Raw genomic sequence first — 16,773 nt, forward strand, 5'->3', positions numbered from 1 at the left:
AACAAATTTAACTCTAAGTTCTAATCTATCCTGAATTTCTCAGAAAAAATGTTTTAAAAGATAAATATATATAGTAAACTACAATATACAATCTCAAGTACATACAGAAGTAAAGAATCTAAATTCCCTCTCACAAATTACTGTCACTCAATTACAACAATTATTTTATTACACTCTCACACACGCACCACAATCATTCAGTTCCACTGGTACACACTCACGTACACAAGCATATTTATAAAGGCAGTCTCAGGCATTATATGATCTACTCATAATAAGCTTTTTAAAAGCACACATATTAGATATAGATATAAGGCATACTCCAGACATTTTATTTAATGTACTTTGTCCTAAGTTGCTTATGGTAATTCTAGTAAACAGAAGCCAGGATACTTCACCCACATAATGTACAGAATAGCTTCCACAGGAAATAACCAAGTATCAACATTGGCCCTGTTAAGAAAATCTCCACAGTGCTGTGATTAAAGGCATGTGCCACTACCACCTGGCTGATTTTCAAATTTCAACCAAGCATTTTGCTTGCCAGAGTGATTCAACTTCCAGACGCTTTTACATTTTCTGTATTCAGTAATATGTTCTTTAAATTTCATCCTTAAAGGACTACTGGGATAATAAGCAACAAGAATTCTACGTGGAAACAGAGATTAAATATATATAAATAATAATTCTGCAAAGCTGTCACATGACTCTTTAGAACAACCATAAAATACATGCCTCAAATTAGCAATCCTATACAGCACATCAGAACTACATACATAGTGCCCTCAAGATGGCTCAGCAGGTAAAAAGTCCTTGCCATTCAAGTCCGATGACCTAAGTCTAGACCCTAGATCTCAGGGGGGCCTAGATAAACTGACCTCCTGAAAGTTGTCATATGACCTCCACACACATGTATCATGGCAAGTACATGCCTATATTCATACATATATATCATGTACCTGTATGTGCATGTGCACACGTGCACTCACACACATGCAATCACACAACAATAATGAAAATCAGTCAAAAATGAAAAGTATACTGATGATTATACCTAGCTTGGCTTCTCATTTATTGGAAATAAAAATAAAGGCTTCTCTCCTTCATAAAATACTGTTACAGAGAAAATTTTAAAATAATATTAAAATATTTAAAGTCTAAGATTTTGATTTTGAAAAATAAATGGAATTTTAAATTTAGAAAAAATCTTAAAAGCATTCCATTTTTTTTTATAACAAAGCATAAAATTCACTGTTTTTAGTTGTTTGGGGCTTTTTGTGACAAGTTCTTTTTGTGTCCCAGGATAGTCTTGAACGTGCTATCTAACTAAGGATAGCCTGGAATTCTTAATAGTTTTGTCTCTACATTCTAAATGCTAGCTGAACCCAGCAGTTTTTAAATTTATAGTTTAACATGTATTTGATGGCCACAAAAAAATGAGATAAAAAAATTTAAGTGGTTAGTAAAAAATGATTTTAATATAACTAACAAAAAATTATTAGATATCTATATTTGGCAAATGTGATTAAAATACACAGTTACATACTCTAAGTTAATAACTAAAACATTTATTTAAGCAATAGCTTCCAAAATCCCCTACTGCCAACCCAGGAAGGTGGTTAAGTTGTAACATATACACAACAAAATCCTATCATGTAAAAAATATCCTAAGATCATTTCAACACCTCTGTATACAAACTGGAGCCCTCAGGGCCACCCTGGCAATATCTCTAATTAAGAGCACTTCAAGCCGGGCGGTGGTGGTGCACGCCTTTAATCCCAGCACGTAGGAGGCAGAGGCAGGTGGATCTCTGTGAGTTCGAGGCTGGGCTGGACTCACAGCCTCGAAAACAATACAGAGAAACCCTGTCTTGTAAAAACCAAAAAAAAAAAAAAAAAAAAAAAAAAAAGAGCACTTCATAGTTCTTCTGTCTTTTTATCTTTTTAAAATGTTTATTGTAGGTGTGTGCATAAGTGTGCACACATGTATGTAGGGGTGTAGGTGCCACGGTGCACACTTGTGGAGGTCAGAAGACAACTTTCTCTTTCCACCGTAGGAACCAGGGATCAAACTTCGGCTAAGCCACCTCACAGGCCCTTTACACTGACTGCACTCTGTAGGTAGCGTGGCTGGTTCTCATGGTCTCTCTTCTCTCGTTTTGAAATTTCTCTTTTACAAACACATAAAGTTAATTTTGGTGGAATAATTAAATGCACTAATAATGTCAATCTGTCTCGCTTGTGTACAAAAGTACTCCAACATCGACGTACAGAAGTTTTTACACCAATATGTTTTAAAATGGCCTAACTTAGAAACCTAGTGCCATCAAGTTTACAGCACAAAGACTCACTCACCTCAGCTCTTTTCAGCATCTCCCACTTGTTCAGAATTTTCATGGCAAATACTTTATCTGCATTTTTCAGTTTAACTACAGCAACCTAGAAAAGATAAAGAAAATACAACTTTTAAAGTATGGTAAAAAAATTACTTCATCCATTTTCCATTTTCTTCTCTGTAAGAAAAAATAAACACCAATTATCAATTGTTTCAATGTCGGTCAATTCTAAGATCCTAAATTAAATGTCAAATTAAAATTTAACATTAGTGAACATATGTCATACAAGCAATTTTATTTGTGAACAGTGTCTGCTGCTTATTATACATTATATCTTCCTTTCCAAGTTTTTTGCCCAGGAATTTCAACTCATCGCCTATCACTAAGAAACTGACCAAGATGCACAATATGAAAGCAGTAGATCCTATGAGACACTGCATGCCAGATTCCAGCAGATGAGACAGGGAATGCAGTTACCAAAGGAGGGATGTTCTGTGGAAGTCAAGCATTAAAAAACGAACTGAAGATGATGATGCTCCTTATCCCATGTACTCTACTTCATTCTTTCCCTTCCCCCCAACTCCCATAAAAAAGCAATCATGACTAACAGCTTTACAAACTGTGAACTACACGCCCTTTCCAACAAGAATGCTTCTGCATTTTGCATATCTAATTACAGATCAAAAAACTGCCAAGTACAAATAAGACTATTCTCACTGTCAATAAACTGGTTATATTTCTGTTCCTAACATAGTTTCCATTTAACTACATAATTTCTTTAGGGCCCTTCCAGCCTACTGGGTTTGTTACAGGGCTGAAACTAAGTACAGAAATATTCACCAACAACATTTCTGTAACAGAGAGGCACCACTAGAGAGAACAATTACTATCTGCTTTAGCTTGGATACCAGGTGCCCCTCAAAAGTCCATGTCATAATGAAGGTTTGATCCCCAGCACAGCATTTGGGATGACAGCACAAGTTTTAAAGGGTTAATAATAGTTTAGTGCCTTTAAGCTGTTGGGGCCTGGGGACCCTAAACTGCCTTGATTATCTCCTCCTTCCTTTTCTTCCTATCAGGTGGATGGTTTCATTTTGTCACACACTCCCAGAACAACATGCTACTTCACCACAGGCCCAGAAGCAGATTGCACACTGAAATCTCTAGAACCAGAAGTCAAGATAAACTTTCCTTTTTGTAAGTGAATTATTTGAGGTATTTTGTTATAGTAACTGGAAGTTAACAACACAGTGTCCTAACATGCAGGCCATAACATGTGTACAGAATTTTGAACAGTTCAAAGGAGAATTTCCAAAGATAAAAAGTAGGTGTAAATTCAAGCTCTAATTTTTTAAATAACTTTTAATATCAAATGTGCATATTTGTATCTAGATGTGATTGTCATTACAACAGTATGATGACATAATTAAAATTAGTGCATAAGGTTTCTCAGCAGCTGTCATAAAGTTACATCATCAAATAAAATGATGGAGGATGTGTCAGGAAGATAGTTCAATAAAAAAATCTAGCCTCACAAGCAAGCCTAACAAACTGGAACCCATGTAAAAGCCTGATGTGCTAGTGCACATCTGTAGTCTCAGTATTCACACAACAAGACGGAAGGTGTGGACAGGAGGATCCCCCAGAAGCTTCCAGGCCAGGTAGCTGGAAGTACACAATACAGCAGCAGAAACAAGAGCCCCTGAACAATAAGGTAGAAGGCTAGGAACTAACTGCTAAATTGTCCTAACTTCTACATGCCCAACAATATGCATCCAGTGTCCAAAATGCAGGCAGGCACCATGCTAAGATTTCACACAGGTCTACAATTCCTCAAACGACTCATTTAGCAGGGTGTGCTAAAACCACTGTAAAAAAAAAAAAAAAAAAAAAAAAAAACATGCTTAGTTAGGCAGCGGTGACACACCACACCTTTAGTCCCAGCACTTCAGAGGCAGGCAGATCTCTGTGAGTTTGAGACCAGCCTGGTCTACAGTGTGAGTTCCAGGACAGCCAGGGCTGCACAGAGAAACCCTGTCTCGAAGAATCAAAATAAAATTTCTCTTCAGAAGCATGAACAGACTTGTTGTACAGTGCTGCTCCAAGCCTTAATACAGTCATGTGTGAGAATATGCACTCAATTTTCTTCCTAGATTCCTAGAATACTGGACTCAAAACAACCTGTAGGTTGTGCAGCTCCACAGAGGAGGTTAGCAGTGATGGTGCACAGCACCCACTCAATGCTCCAACAATCAGCATTTACTGGAGATGTTAGGAAGGCAGTGGCAATATGGAATCTGAAGCCAGACTACTGGTTTTAAATCTTCATTTATCATCTAACTGTATAACTCTTTAAAGACTTGCCTTTCAGTGTTTCAGTCCTCTCATCAATGGAGAGTCTCATAAATGTACTTACCTTGTGAAGATCAAAATAATTAACATGCATATAAAGTGCTTACTGCAGGGTTTGGAGCCCAGTTAAGTGTTCAGCAGGCATGAGCCATGCATCTGTTCCTCTGCTTTAAGCACCCATTCTCCCCATCTCCTGACTGCCACTTGATCACCTACCACTACAATGTGACAGCCAGTACGTCTGACAATTCCTTCAGTATTAAAAAGAGAAATAGCTCAACTTCTAGCTTTAAGTTTATAACTTTGAAACTATACACAGAATTTCCCTCAATTGAAAAAAATCTCAGAAAAGGTAAGTCATAATATTCAATACAATATGGTTTTCAGTAGTAAATGACTAGAAGTGACTTAAATATTCTTAAAGAGAAAATGAATAAAAAATAAACCAAAAAAGAATTACTCATGTGACTGGAAAAATGTTAAGAATATTGTTTGATAAAGAAAAGCTCAAGCTCACCATATGATATGAAACATAAGTAATTATTTATGTATATACACGTGCATATATATATAAAATAAATTTCTATGCCATATATTAAAAGGATAGACACCAAAACACTAGAAGATGAACTACTTCTAAATTTTCTTCAGAGACATAAGATTTTTATTTGCCTTTCTACCTCTTCCGTGTGGTACACACACCTTAAAAGAGTTTCATGTACTGCCTAAAAACTTTTCTGGAATGGAGCATGCTTTAGAGAAATAGCAGTCAGCTCAAGAAACATTCCTGAATTATCAAATTAATGCCATGACGAAAAAAAGATTATGAAGCGCTCAAGGTGATCATTGATCTGTTCCTCTCTGTTCACACTACAAATCATTTTCATGTTCATGGCAGTAGAAAAACAGTAAAAATAAAGTTGTCTGGAACTCCCACTTTAGATCCTGTATGCTCAACTAGCAAAGTCAATTGTCACATAAGAGGTTGACATGTGTGGTGGTTTTAAAGAAAATGACCCCAAGAGGAGTGGCACTATTAGGAGGGGTGGCTTTGTTGGAGTGGGTTTGGCCTTGTTGGAGGAAGTGTGTCACTGTGGGAGTGGGCTTTGAGGTTTCATATATGCTTAAGTCACACCCAGTGTCTCAGTTCGCTTCCTGTTGCCTACAAGACATAGAACTCTCAGCTATCTACCTCTCCAGCACCATGTCTGCTTACATGCAGCTATGCCTCACCATGATGATAATGGACTGAACCTCTGACAATGATAAGCTGCCACCTCAATTAAATGTTTTCCTTTATATAAGAGTTGCTGTGGTCATGGTGTCTCTTCATAGCAACAGAAACCCTAAGACAGCATGTTACAACATTCTTCCTTAGAGTAAGGTACATAGCTCAGTACTAGAGCACTTGCATATAGCATGCACAAGGCTCTGGGTTCCATGTCCAACACACACACACACATACACACACTCAAAAAAGTACAATAGTATGAACTAAAAATTACAATAAAAAAGATACATTTCTAAAACATAGATGATTTTAATAATTCCTAGTAAACACTCTTTGGTTTCAGAAAACCTGTATACAGTATAGAAATGATCAGCATGTGACAAATACACTAATTGGCTTTTAAACACAACCTGTGTATCATTGTGTGTAGCTATAGCCTCTAAGAATGATCACACTACGGTACAAAGGATTTCAATATCAAAGCAGTTCTGCATGTTTTGTATGACATTCAGAAATCTAGTCTACCTCTGATATAGTCAAAATTCACCATAGTTTCTCTTCTGCCCTAGTACACCTTGCCATCACGCCTTACATGACCCTTCTACCTGTCCTCATTCACACTCAACAGTACAGAAACAATATGCTTAAATGTAGGTCAGATGACATCATTCTTTTGCTTCAAACTTCTAGTGATTTTCTATCTCCCTTAAAGTTAATAAAAAAGCGGAAGTCCTTACCATTACCTGTAAGGTCCGTTAATCTCCCTGGCATCTACTCCTCCTTGTTTAGCTCACTTTTGCTCAAGCCATAGTGCTCACCTTGCACAATCCCACCTTAGGATTTTGCACTTGTTTCCCCCAGACCTAGAAAATATTTCATCTCCATAGCAACTAAGTCTGCTCCCTCACTGAAATGTCACTAAGTCCTTTGAGACTTTCTATTACGTTTTTTTGCTTCCTTTTCTCAAGTCTCATAATTATTTAACACAATATATATATATATATACACGCACACTACATAGTCTAACTATGTACACTTAGTATTTGCCCCACAAACTCTTTTAGAGTAGGACTTTCTACCTCCTCTGTTCACTAACATATGGTTAAAGCCTGAGAGTCAACAGATACTCAGTAAATACATTCTGGAGAGACTCACGTGGGTAAATACATATGGAACATTATAAGGGATCAATATTCTCATTTGCAAGTACACCATATATGGATGTTGAAATCTAGAAATAAGGCTGGTGGTGATCCCTCTTTTGTATGATTTATGGAGCCTGTAGTCTAGCTCACATTGCTCCCCTACCAGGGCTCTCAAAGTCTCACCTTTGAAAATAGTACATTATCAATGTGTTATTATTGACCATTTATTGTTTTACATATTTCTCTGCTAAAGTTTCTCCTATATAGCACCTACTATTATTTTTCTTAATAAAACCAACTATACTTATTTTGGAAAAGCTTTGTACTGTACATGTACTGCATATGCTAAGCACACTACATATGCTACTCATTTAATCCCTACACTAATCTGAAGGGTATTCCATCGTCCCCACTTAAAAAACCAGTAAAGTAGTCTGTCAATCTAGAACATGCCTACATCCCCAGCACTTGGAAAGCAGGGGCAAGAGGATAGTTTCAAGTTCAAGACTAGCCTGGTCTACATAGAGAGTTCCAATACAGCCAGAGCTACACACCAAGATTGTGTCTCAACAAATAAACAAACTGGAAGACAGCCTTGTCTACACAATACATTTCAGGCCAGCATGTACTACAGAGAAAGACACTGTCTCAAACAAACAAGAAAACTGAAAAACTATTCTGTGAATGATCAATTATATTATTAAAGAAATTTTAGGGTCAAGGGTGTGGCCCTATGGTAGGACTGGCCTGACATACATGAGACCCTGTGTTCAATTCCCAGTACTACCATATATATATATAATAAAAATTTTTAAGAAGCAAACTAAAATCTAAAATTACTACTAACCATTTACTAAACATCCAGAAGTATGCTCTTGATAAAAACATAATTTATACACAAAGCAGCAACAGCCAAAATATTTCAAACTGGTACATCCTGAGCATCAACCAATTAAACAGACACAGATTATAAAAGATGGCATGCCCACGCCTGTGGGTTCTCTGGACTACAGACCGGCACTAACAAGGCAAATCATGCACTAAATTTAGTTTCTTTCCTAAGAGTCTCAAGAGAGCCTGAACAAGAGTCTTTAAAGAAAAATGAATGCCTACAAGTATTCTCCCCTTTCCAGCCCTCATACTAGACTATATGGACACATAAGGAACCAGGTCATTAGAGGAAGCAAGCTAATTAAAAGCTTTTGACACCTGAAGCAGGGGTAGCAGGCCAAAGCAGCAAGCTTTCACAACAAGCTCTGAAGCCCAGAAGCCTGGAAGCTGCCGGAGCAAGGCTGGAGCAGGCAGAAGCGGTGAGCCACCAGGAAGCTGTGGACAGGTAACACCCAGGGCGTAAGTTAAAGGTTTTCCTGAAAGCAAAAAGGAAAACCCAGTGTTAAGTTAAGCAGTAACTGACACGAATGTGTTGTAGAGAGAAGATCTTAACTCACAGAGCTGCTGAATTTCAACTGTATCTTGCTCTTTATTGTTTCCCATGGTGTATATATTTCTTGTAAGAGTTTTCTAAAATAATTTATTTTCATGGTTTGTCTACAGAAAAACAGTAACAACAAAATAATTGATAGGTAGAAAAGGTATTAAACTGACAGAAATGTTCCTATCAGATATCCATGCCAGAGGTGAGCTTGTCCATTAAGCCTGGTAGAAACAGAATCAAAATAAATAATTACCTGTTTAAGGTCTTTGCATTTTTAAACTTAGCTGTAAAAGCCACAGAATATATATGCCCAGGAGAGATGTTTGCTTTAGGATTGAGTTTATTTTATTCTCTTGTTTGAAAAGTAAATTTGAAAGACAAAGGTAGGAAATCTTTCCTTTCTGTCAGTGTGTTTATGTCACCTGGATTGGGGCTGACAATTGTCCTCTAAGAGTTGTCCTGAAAGCTCTGATTTCAATATCACTCTGTTGGACTAGTGAGTGGGTGAGAGTGGTTGGCTGAAACTTCAATCCCACTACTCGATACGTATTTTGAGATCAAAAGCTGGAAGTCAAGATTAGCCTTTTAGCAAAAGCAGCTCAAAGCCTTCAGTTTGATCCCACATCAAGTTTGATGCCTTTTAATAGGAGCTCCTGGTAGCGTTGAACCTGATGTGACTCCAGTGTGCTACTTAAAACCCAGAGGCAAAGAAAAGTAAGAGAGTTACTGGAACCTGACTCCATATAGGTCACATAGGATGCAACTACAGACCAGAAACTCAAAGAATCAAAAACATCTAGGATCTGGGGCAAAGGATGAATGACAAGCAGACTCAGACCTGAGAAGGACAGGAATTCAGAGGATGAAAACACCAATGTGAAGAGCAAGCCTGAAAACTGACTTCGGCATTTCTTTTTAAGTTATTATTTATAGACTGTTTTGAGAACATAAATACTTTAACTTACTTCTCACCCCAACCTCATGAAATGACAAAATACAGGTTTTGAAGGGATAAACAATAATAACAATACAAAACAAGAAAAAACTGGATCAGTTGATGAAACAGTATTTTAAAGAATTCTATGACTCCAGGATGAGCAGAATAGGATTAGGCAGAGAGACAAAAATGGGAAAACCACTGCCTATATTACAGATGTTAGGACTTTCATGAAAGTAAGAGTAATGCATAAAGTCTTAAAGCTAAAGAACTCCTAAATTCAAGAAAACAAAGAGCTCAGTGTGAAGGTTTCAAATTTTATCTCTTTGGGGTAGAAGGATAACTATATACTAAAGTATATAAAATAATGACTTGAAAAAACAGTGAGGTGGTGGCAAATGCCTCTGTTCTAGCACTTTGTGTGTGGGGGTGGGGGTGATCAGGAGTTCAAGGCCATCTTTGGCTACACTTAAAGTTGGAGGTCAACCTGGGTTACAAGAATTCTCTCAACAAACAAGTGAGTATTAGTAGCAGTGCCACCCACTGTATCCTCCAGGACGGTTTGGAGTCTGAACCAGAACCAGAATTTCAGGTTAGAATAAGAATGATCTCCTGGAGTCAGCCCACTAGCCACCGCTACTCACAGCCACCCTCCCCACTGCAGGAACCTGGGGTGTCACGGAGCCTAACCCAGAACCCCAGTTAGAGACCCCAAAGCCAGACCCCTCTTTACCTGTTGCTCACCTACCAGCCATTCTACTTAACATGTAGGCAGGCAAGAGTCTAAACCTGGAAACTCACAGTGGTCCATTCAACTGGTCCACAACTTGACAGACTGGGACAGCAAAGACCTGAGCACACACCCAACAGGTGCATGACCAGATAGTCACACCAAAGAAACACCACAAATGTCCTAATCCAGATGCATAGATTCCACCGTAAACACGGATAACTAAGACAATATCCTTCCTGCAGAAACTGGTATGCAGACTCAAATTCTTTAAGAAATGCAATTTACCTGAAGCATAAGACAAGGATTCCAAACTAACATTTCTGAGTATGTTCAAGGATCTTAAAAAGCATATGAACTGATGCCTTAATGAAAACCATAGAAACTCAGTACAATAAGCTAATAAACTAACAGAACAGTTAACCAAAGAATCTTAAAGAATATAACAAACTGATAGGAATTAATAAACACTAACTTTTTTATTATTTTTCTATTTTTATTTTTAAATTTAAATTAGAAACAAGGTTGCTTCACATGTCAATCACAGGTCCCTCTCCCTTTCCCTCCCCTCCTCCCACCAACCCCCACAATACACCCTCATTTCCCCAGGGAGAGTAAGGCCCTCCATGGGGGTATCCATAGTCTGTCATTTCATCCAGGGCAGGGCCTAGACCCTCCCCCAGGAGTCCAGGGTGAGGGTGCATCTCTCATTGTTGGATGGGCACCCAAAATCCATTTGAATGCCAGGGATAAATACTGACCTACTACCCAAGGCCCAATAGATTGCCTAGGCTTCCTCACTGACACCCACATTCAGGGGGTCTTGATCAGTCCCATGCTGGATTCCCAGCCATCAGTCTGGGATTCAAGAGCTACCCCTTGTTCAGGTCAGCTGCTTCTGAGGGTTAAACCAGCCCAGTCTTAACCCCTTTGCTCATCAGTCCTCCCTCTCTGTCACTGGTTCCTTGAGTTCAGCTCAGTGTTTAGCTAACGCTAACCCTTAATACTAATGGTCTTGTTTCTCCAAAATGCACAGACTAACAGACTGGGTTAGGAAACAGGATCCATCTTTCTGTTGTCTCCCAAGAAGCACACCTCAGCATCAAGAACAGATACCATCTTAGAGGCGGGGGGGGGGGGGGATATGATGATATATACTTCAAGCAAACAGAACCAAATTGAAACAAGCAAACACAGCTATTTCAGTATCTAACAAAATAGACTTCAATCCAAAATTAATCAGAGGAGATAGGGGAAACATTACATACTCATTAAAGGAAAAAATCCGCCAAGAGGATATTACAATTCTAAATATTTGTACATCAAAACAAGGGCACCCGAACTCATAAAGAAGCACTATTATATCTAAAATCACACATTGACCTTAACAGTGACAATGAGTAACTTCAATACTTCACTTTCTCCAGCAGAAAGGTCATCTGGATGAAAAATAAATAGAGAAAATCTGGAGTTAAGAAATGTAAGATGGGGGTTGGTGGCACACGCCTTTAATCCCAGCACTCGGAAGGCAGAGGCAGGCGGATCTCTGTGAGTTTGAGGCCAGCATGGTCTACAGAGCAAGTACCAGGACAGGCTCCAAAGCAATAAAGAGAAACCTTGTCTTGAAAAATCAAAAAGAAAAAAAAATGTAAGTAACAAAAATCTATACAATATTCCACCTAAACACTGAAAAATAAATTTCTTCTACACAGTCTGTAGAACCTTTTCCAAAAATTGAACACATATTAGGATACAAAGCAAGTCTCAACAAATATAGGAAAATTTAAATAACATTTTGCATCCTATCTGACTACCACAGATAAAAGCTGAATATCAACAACAGAACCAGCAGAAAGTACACAAAATAATTGAAACTAAACAACTCACTAATGAATGAAAACTGAGTCAATGTGGAAATCAAAAAGGAAATTAAAAACCTTGAGAATTGAATGAAAATGAAAACACAACATCTATGGAAAACAATGAAAGCAGTTCTAAGAAGAAAGTTCATAGTACTAAATGCCTATATAAAAAAAGATGGAAATATATTTGTAGCTTAATAATACACTTGAAAGCTTTAGAAAAACAAGACTAAACAACACCCAAAAAAGAGTAGACAGGAAAAAACAATCAAACTCAGGGCAAAAATTAGTAAAAGAGAAATGGGGGATAAATAATAAAAATCAATGAAACCAAGTTAATTCCTGGAAAAGAAAAATCAACAAGTTTGACAAACCTTTAGCCAAATTAACAAAAAGAGAGGATCCAAATTAATACAATTAGAGACGGAAAGGTCGAGATTATAACAGACACTGAGGAAATTCAGAGAACCATAAGAACATACTTTAAAAATCTATATTCTACCAAACTAGAAAACTTAAAATAAATGGATTTTTAATACATATACAAACCTAACCAAAGTTAAATCACTAACATGAAATAAAGAATTTAAACAGACCCATAACCCTTAGTGAAATAAAAGCAGTAATTAAAAATCTTCCAAATTAAGCTGAGCAGTGGTGGCATACACCTTTAATCCCAGCACTTGGGAGGCAAAAGAAGTTAGATCTCTGTGAGTTCAAGATCAGCCTAATCTACAAGTGCTAGTTCCAGGACAGGCTCCAAAGCTACACAACCCTGTCTTGGAAAAACAAAACAAAACAAAACCCTCCCAAATTAAAAAAAAAAAATACAGGATTAGATGACTACCATCTCTAGAAATGGAAGGAACATTTCCAAATTCCTTTATGAAATCACTATAAGCCAGATACCAAAACTACACAAAGAAACAACAAAAAGCAAAATATGGACCAATATCCCTAATGAACATAAATGTAAAAAAAATCTCATGAAAATACTTGCAAACTGAATTCAAGAACACATCAAAAAGATCATCCACTATGATCAAGCAGGCTTCATCCCAGAGAAACATGTACAAATCAATAAATGTAACCCATCATATAAACAGACTGAAAGACAAAAACCACATGGCAGAAAAGGCCCTTGACAAAATCAACATCCCTTCATGATAGAAGTCCTGGAAAGACTAGGCATACAAGGGCATACCCCAACATAATAAAGGTAATTAACAGCAAGCCTACAGCCAACATTATACATGTAGAGAAACTCAAAGTATTTCCACTAAAATTAGGAAAAAGGGTTGTCCACTCTCTCCATACCTGTTCAATATAGTACTTGGAAGTCTTAGCTAGAGCAATAAGGCAACTGAAGGAGATCAAGGGGATACAAACAGCAAAGGAAGAAGCCAAAGTAAATTTATTTGCAGGCGATATAATTGTACATATAAGTGACCCTAAAAATTCCACAGGAAAGTCCTACAGCTCATAAACACTTTCAGCAAAGTAGCACAATACAAAATTAATACACAGAAATCAGTAGCCTTCCTATATACAAATGATAAATGGACCAAGAGAGAAATCAGGAAAACAATACTTTCACAATAGCCTCAAATAATATAAAATATCTTTGAATAGTTCTAACTTACATAATAAAAACTTTTAAAAATTGAAGATGTAAGAAAATGGAACGATCTCCCATGCTTATGAATCAGAAGAATTATAAAGTAAAAAATGGCCACCCTGCCAAAAGCAATCTACAGATTCAATACATTACGATTAAAATTCCAACACAATTCTTCACAGAACTTGGAAGGCCAATTTTCAGCTCCATGTAGGAGACACACACACACACACACACACACACTTCAACAAAAATCTATTTGACAAATATCACAGTACTTCACCTCAAATTATGTTTCAGTGCTGTCTTTAGTCAGAGTTTCTATTGCTTCCATGAAACACCATGACCAAAAGCAACTTGGAAAGGAAAGGATATATTAGGCTTACAGTTCACATTATAGCCCATCACTGAATGAAGCCAGAGCAGGAACTTAATCAGGGTAGAAATCTGGAGGCAGGAGCTGATGCAGAGGCCATGGAGGAGTGATGCTTACTGACTTGCTGTTTGTGGCTTGCTATCCTGTTTTCTTTCTTTTTTTTTTTAATTAAAATTAGCAATCTTATCTTAGATGCCAATCCCAGCTCCCTCCCAGCCTCCCACTCCTCCTCCCACCAATTCCCAACCTCACCCCCCATCCACTCCTCAGAGAGGCTGAGGCCTCCTCCCCTAGGGGATCATCAAAGTCTGTCACATTGTTTGGGGCAGGACCTAGGCTCTCCCCCCTGTATCTAGGCTGGGAGAGTGTCCCTCCATAGGGAATGGGCTTCAAAAGGTCCATTCATGCACTAGGGATAAATACTGGTCCACTGCCAGAGGCCCAAGCTCCCCAACTAACACACATTCAGGGGGCCTAGCTTGGTCTTATGCACGTTCCCCAGCTGTCAGTGTGAAGTCCATGAGCTCCCACTTGCTCAGGTCAGCTGTTTCTGTGAGTTTCCACATCATGGTCTTGACCCCTTTGCTCATCACTCCTCCCTCTCTACAACTGGATTCCAGGAGTTCATCTCAGTGCTTAGCAGTGAATCTCTGCTTCTACTTCCATCAGCTACAGGATGAAGGCTCTAGGATTGCATTTAAGGTAGTCACCATTCTCATTATAGGGGAAGGCATGTAAGGTAGCCTCTCCGCTACTGCTTAGATTCTTAGTTGGGGTCATCCTTGTGGATTCCTGGAGGTTTCCCTAGTGCCAGGTTTATCATTAAGCCCCTAACGGCTCCCTCTATCAAGATAACTCTTTCGGTGCTCTCTTTCTCTGTTCTTCCCCCAAACTAGACCTTCCTGATCCCTCATGTTCTCCTCCCCCTCCCCTTCTCTCCTCCTCTTTCTTTCTCTTACCTCCCTCTCCCCTGCCCCCAAGCTCCCAATTTGTTCAGAGCCTTTTGTCCCTTTCCCCTTCTGGGAGGAGGGGCAGTCCATGTCTCTCTTAGGGTCCTCCTTGTTTCCTAGCTTCTCGGGAGTTGTGGATTATAGGTTGTTTATCCTATGCTCTATGTCTTATGAGTGAGTACATACCATATTTGGTTTTCTGCTTATGGGTTACCTCACTCATCCTGTTTTCTTATAGAACCCAGGACCACCAGTCCAGGAATGGTACCACCCACAATGAGCTGAGCCCTCACCCATCAATCACTAATTAAGAAAATGTCAGCCGGGCGATGGTGGCCCACGCCTTTAATCCCAGCACTCTGAGTTCGAGGCCAGGCTGGTCTGACAGCCTCCAAAACAATACAGAGAAACCAGGTCTCGCAAAATCAAAAAGAAAAAAAAAAAAGAAAAGAAAATGTCCTTCAGCTGGACCTTATGGAGGCATTTTCTCAATTGAGCTTCCCATGCCCCCTTTCAGATGACTCTAGCTTTCGTCAAGATGACATGAAACTAACCAGGTCAAGTGCCATATTTAACTGATAGACTAAAAAGAGGAACCAGCACCAAACCCTTGCAGCTATAGCCATCTGATATTCTGCGTAGTTAGCAAAATTTACTTTGGAGAAAAAGGCAGTCTCTTCAACAACATGGTGCTAGGAATACTGAATATTCGCATGTAAAACAACAAGACTGGATTTCTAACTCTCATTCTCCATAAACATCCATTAAAATGAATCAAAGTCTGAAGAAAACAAGCAAAATACTTCAAAATATTGACACAGTTAAGAGTTTTGTGAACAAGACTCTTAACAGCTCATGAAATAATATAAGTAATGACAAATGGGACTGAATCAAGTTAAGAAGATTCTGCCCAGCAAAAGAAACATTACACACAAATGTAACAGGCATCCTACAGAATGAGGGGAAGTATGTACCAGCTATTCATCCGATGTGATTAATATCCAGATTACATAAAGAACTCATAAAGTTAAATATATATACACAAAACAGCAAATAATTCAATTAATAAGTGGATAAAAATCAAAGTAGATCATCATAATAAGTAAATAAAAGGGAAAATCCATACAATTATTTCAGTAGATGCACTGATTAATGATTAAAATTTTAAACCTTCAGAAACTAATATTAGAACACATTCGTTAATTAAACAGGATACATCTACCAAAGCACCTACAATTAGCATCATATTTAAAGTGAACACTGAATCCTTAAAGTCTTAAAAATCCTTAAATCTAAATCTTTAAAAAAAAAATCCTTCTCAGGGGCTGGAGAGATGGCTCAGCGGTTAAGAGCATTAGCTATTCTTCCAAAGGACCCGGCTTCAATTCCCAGCACCCACATGACAGCTCACAACTGTCTGTAACTTCAATTCCAGAGTATCTGACACCCTCACACAGAGTATATACAATTGAAACAGCAGTTTACATTAAATAAATTAGTAAGTAAATTTTTTTAATTAACTGTAAAATGGGCTTAGGAGTCTTTAAAAAAGTTCTTCTCCCTAAATTTCAGTGGAGGGTAAGTGTATCCACCTCATGACACATGTTCAATACCAAGTAGCCATCTAAGTAGGTGCTATAAGTCAAGACAAAGAAATGGAAGGTACAGTCTGTAACATTAAAAAAGAAACTGTCCTTCTTAAACAATTGACCAAAGGATGACATCAGGAAATACAAGGCAGATATAAAAATCAATTGTACCTACATATCAGAAACATAATGCTTGATATAAAAATTGTATA

General features: G+C 38.0%; 1 protein-coding gene across 1 annotated transcript in view; it reads right to left on the reverse strand.

The window, feature by feature from the left end:
- Positions 1-16,773, reverse strand: part of Cdc42bpa (CDC42 binding protein kinase alpha) — a 176,399-nt gene that overhangs the window by 120,031 nt on the left and 39,595 nt on the right. Inside the window, 1 exon segment of the mRNA XM_040737372.1 lies at positions 2,356-2,439. Coding sequence (XP_040593306.1) covers positions 2,356-2,439 — 84 coding nt within the window.

The sequence above is a fragment of the Mesocricetus auratus genome, unplaced genomic scaffold (assembly GCF_017639785.1).
Source record: "Mesocricetus auratus isolate SY011 unplaced genomic scaffold, BCM_Maur_2.0 Super-Scaffold_100676, whole genome shotgun sequence".
In the NCBI taxonomy this organism is placed as follows: domain Eukaryota; kingdom Metazoa; phylum Chordata; class Mammalia; order Rodentia; family Cricetidae; genus Mesocricetus; species Mesocricetus auratus.